This window comes from Triticum dicoccoides, chromosome 2B (assembly GCF_002162155.2).
Source record: "Triticum dicoccoides isolate Atlit2015 ecotype Zavitan chromosome 2B, WEW_v2.0, whole genome shotgun sequence".
Classification (NCBI taxonomy): Eukaryota; Viridiplantae; Streptophyta; class Magnoliopsida; order Poales; family Poaceae; genus Triticum; species Triticum dicoccoides.
Genome location: NC_041383.1, coordinates 749,224,412 through 749,228,153, shown reverse-complemented (window position 1 = coordinate 749,228,153; position 3,742 = coordinate 749,224,412). Strand labels below are relative to the sequence as shown.

Genomic DNA, 3,742 nt, shown 5'->3' with positions numbered 1-3,742 from the left:
GCGGCAGCCCATAGTCTCTCGCTCGAGTGCCGAGGCGGAATATCGGGCAGTGGCTAACGCCGTTGCTGAGTGCTCTTGGCTCCGTCAGCTTCTCCAGGAGTTGCTTTGTGTGGTCCCCAAGGCCACGATCGTCTATTGTGACAACATCTCCGCCGTCTACCTCTCCGCCAACCCCGTCCACCATCGTCGTACGGAGCATATTCAGCTCGACATTCACTTCATACGTGAGCAGGTGGCTCTCAGGAAGGTTCGTGTTTTGCACGTTCCTACCACTCAGCAGTTTGCCGATGTCATGACTAAGGGACTACCGACCCCAGCCTTCGAGGAGTTTTGGTCCAGTCTCTGTGTCTTCGGCGACGCTTCTACTGTAGGGGGGGGTGTTGAGCATACATTGTCTACCGCATGTGTATAGGACTTGGGTCTGTATTTATACCGTTGTATCTCTCTCTCCCCGTCGTATATTTGTACATCTTGGGAGACAAGTAGAGGCCGGTCCACCTTGTACCTATATATGTGCATCATGCACACGATCAATGAATTATCGATGCATGCAATCCCTTCTTTCCAACTAACACGGAGCAAAGACACGCTCGTCCGCGCCCTCCCCATCCTCATCGGTGGCGCGTCACTCCTCGCCGTCCTCCTCAACCGTGTCGTTTCCGGCATCGCCGCCGTCTCCGACGCCTCCAAGTCTCCCTGCACTACCAAATTGCTCTCTCTTCTTTGTGCCTGCAGTTTCGTTCTGTCCTCCGCCTTTGTAGATCCCCAATATTGCTCATCTGGTCTTTCTTTGTTCTCCAGACAGTTCACAGTCGAGGGCCAACATACTCACCTTGGCGCTCTTTGTAACTGATATCCTGGCCGGCCTTGTTTGGCTGTCAATCCGCCCGAAAACCATTTCTTCGGTGGGAATTATGTACTATCTTATAGTATGATCTGTCTCATAGTGGGATTCCTAGACTTAATTTGTATTGTGATTTCTCCATGTTAAATTATGCTAGGTCGCTCCTCGAGGTGTCGATTGTAAGCGAGTACATGAGGATGTATCAAGTTCTGCTCTTCGTGAACTACTTTGGTAACTATGTTCTACTCATGCGCAGTTTGTGGTTTGATTTTACTTTGCTTGAAAAAAAATCTCTTTTCGTTTCACAAGAAACAAACAGATTTTCTGTTGTGAAGCTGACTTAATCAGAATTTGAACCAAACAATCTCACCAAGTTTTGCGTGTCCACATTTTCATTTTGAGTACTTATTTTATGTGAAGGAATTTGTGTCGTGAAGCTAGGTAAAACTTATTTTCTTATAAATAGGACATGGGATTCCCTGATGGTTGCAACTTGTTGCAAAATTGGGGTTGCTGCTGCCTCTCCAGAAGATGGTAATGCTGTTGATGTGGATGCACAGAAGTTCATGCAAGGTTCCCTTTACAAGAGTGCCATGGAATCCAAGAAACGTGAGTGACGCTTGTTATTTAGGAGCTTCGATGTCTGTTTTCAGAAATTTCATCGTGGTCTTCTTGCAGAATCTTATCTAGCAAATCTTGCTTTGTATCCTGGAAGGACTGAGCTACCATTTCTGCCAAATAACACACAGGTGCTAATTCATTTCATTTTCGATAAATTATTCTATGTCAGCATTCATTCAGACGATTTTAAATTTTTGTATCTCATAGTATCATTTGGGAAAAAAATCTCCACGTCATGTTTACAAATGATTGAACTCAAAATATAAATCATTTGTTTATCTTAAAATAGGAATGTATAGTGTTTTACATCTTCTCTGCTCTACAGGCCCTAATATTGCAGCCAATTGGTGATAAAGGAATTGCAGTTATTGGTGGTGACACTACAAGGGCGTTCACTAATCTTGATAAGGTATATTGTTTCTTTCAATATGATATTTTTGTATTTTTTGTGTTGAATACTTGAATTCATAATCTCTCCTAATAAACTATGTAGCTTCCATCCATAAGTTACAAGCTAAAGAGCCCCACACATTGAATAATGAATTTGCTAGAGAATTACTCGTCAGCCAATGATCTTCCTTGCAGGCATGGATTGCTATGATTGCAGACAAGTTGGATGCTACATTGTCAAAGCCTTAAGGTTGCATTGTTTGTTGGATATTCGATTAATTGCCATTTTACTCTGAAGTGGTCATGCAATCTTTACCTGATCCCAGAATTCATCAAGGTGATGTACAGGGCCTGGTATTGGCAAAATTTTGAGCAATTTGATGGGATGGCTAGTTTGACAAAAATTATGGGATTGTAATATGCCCAATGGAAAATAAGGTGCATGATCCTATACTTCTAAAAGTTTCTGCAGTGAATTGTCAATGAGGAGCACATGCCTCATTTATAGTTCATTGCCCTCTTCAATCTGTCTGTTAATACTTTAGCCCTGATATCAGAAAATGCAAAGCACGTTGTTGTTGTTATTATAGGGGTGGTGCCTAACTTGATTCCACATGACTTACTCAATGATAGTATGCTGACTGTTATCGTAAAAACATGGTTCAAGGGCGAAGTTCCTTCCCTCGTCTCTACGTTACAGGTAGAAGTGCGACACCCTCGCGGATCGAACATGGGTAGCTGATCTTACGACCATGCGCTCTAGCAAACTGAGCGCTCGGTTCTCTGCTAACTGTTATCATGGTGGAGCTGTCTGATCCAAATATTCTACATTTGAATTCTTCTTATACTACTATGAGGCTATGTCATGAATGCATATGAACTATCATAAGAGTAACACTGTGATTGCGGTGAAATGTTGTCATTTTGGAATGTTTCCTTGCTTTTAAAATGGAGCTGGTTACTATTCCAACAGAGTTCGCCTCTCCGGTGAAAAATTATCCAAGACAAATATCTCCGCGGGGGGGGGGGGGTTCTTATTTTGATGCAGAGGTGAAACGTTCTCAATTGTGGAATGAACTTCAACATATCAAACATTGGTTTTGACCATCATTTGGTCGCTTGGGAAATTAAACTCTAGGCACTAAGCCCCCAACAGGGATTTCCCTGGCTATATGGAATCCCTACCACCACATGGGAGATGCCCCCTCAGTCCCTCGTGCCCAATTGGCAACAAATGAAGGAAACCCCTGAAAATACCCAACAGGTGTGTCTCTGCACCTATATTGATAAGAGCATCTCCAGTAGAAGACGTGGATGCAAAAATACCTAACTTTTGCATCTTTGAAGCCCAAAATCAGCTCTCTAACAGAAGATGTAGATGCAATTTTTTTTACATCTCCGTCTTTCGAAGATGTAAAATACAACACTTCAAGTGGCAAATCTGCATCTCGGCTATATAAAGATGTAAAAGGCAACCACCTGCAAACCCACTAACTATCCTTCATTTCACTTCCTCCCACCTCAACTTCTCCCTCCCGCCCGCCGCTGCCGCCCTGCCGCACTAGATCGGCACCCCCGCTGGCGGTTACGCCTTCTTTGGAATGCCGGACGCCACGAATTTGCAGTTGCACGTCGCCGCCGCTGCCCATCCGCACCCCAGCCCCGCCCGCATCCACTTTCGTCGCCGCCCGCAGCCCTGCCCCGACCCCGATTTGTCCCCCGCCCACATCCACCGTCACCCCCGCTCGCAGCCCCGCCCCGGCCGCATCCACCACCGCCCATTCACCCTGGCCGCCTCCATCGTAGCCACTCCCCGGCTGCCCGCCCACAGCCCCGGCCGCATCCACCGCCGCCTCGTCTGCCCTGGCCGCATCCATCATAGCCATG

At 45.8% G+C, this 3,742-nt stretch overlaps 1 protein-coding gene across 1 annotated transcript; it reads left to right on the top strand.

The window, feature by feature from the left end:
• Positions 1 to 544: 544 nt before the first annotated feature.
• LOC119361317 (protein COFACTOR ASSEMBLY OF COMPLEX C SUBUNIT B CCB4, chloroplastic-like) lies at positions 545 to 2,104 on the top strand. Its single transcript, XM_037626588.1, has 7 exons — positions 545 to 690; positions 806 to 905; positions 1,002 to 1,075; positions 1,311 to 1,453; positions 1,523 to 1,593; positions 1,791 to 1,874; positions 2,051 to 2,104. The coding sequence occupies exons 1-7, from the start codon at positions 545 to 547 to the stop codon at positions 2,102 to 2,104; spliced, it is 672 nt and encodes a 223-aa protein (XP_037482485.1).
• The last annotated feature ends 1,638 nt before the right edge of the window (positions 2,105 to 3,742 follow it).

What these genes read in the sequence shown, in the direction of transcription:
- LOC119361317 (XM_037626588.1), top strand. Translation starts at nt 545, where the DNA reads ATGCATGCAATCCCTTCTTTCCAACTAACACGGAGCAAAGACACGCTC. An exon ending in GCTCTTCGTGAACTACTTTG is followed by an intron (nt 1,076 to 1,310) that starts GTAACTATGTTC and finishes TCTTATAAATAG; the next exon opens with GACATGGGATTCCCTGATGG. An exon ending in CGTTCACTAATCTTGATAAG is followed by an intron (nt 1,875 to 2,050) that starts GTATATTGTTTC and finishes TCTTCCTTGCAG; the next exon opens with GCATGGATTGCTATGATTGC.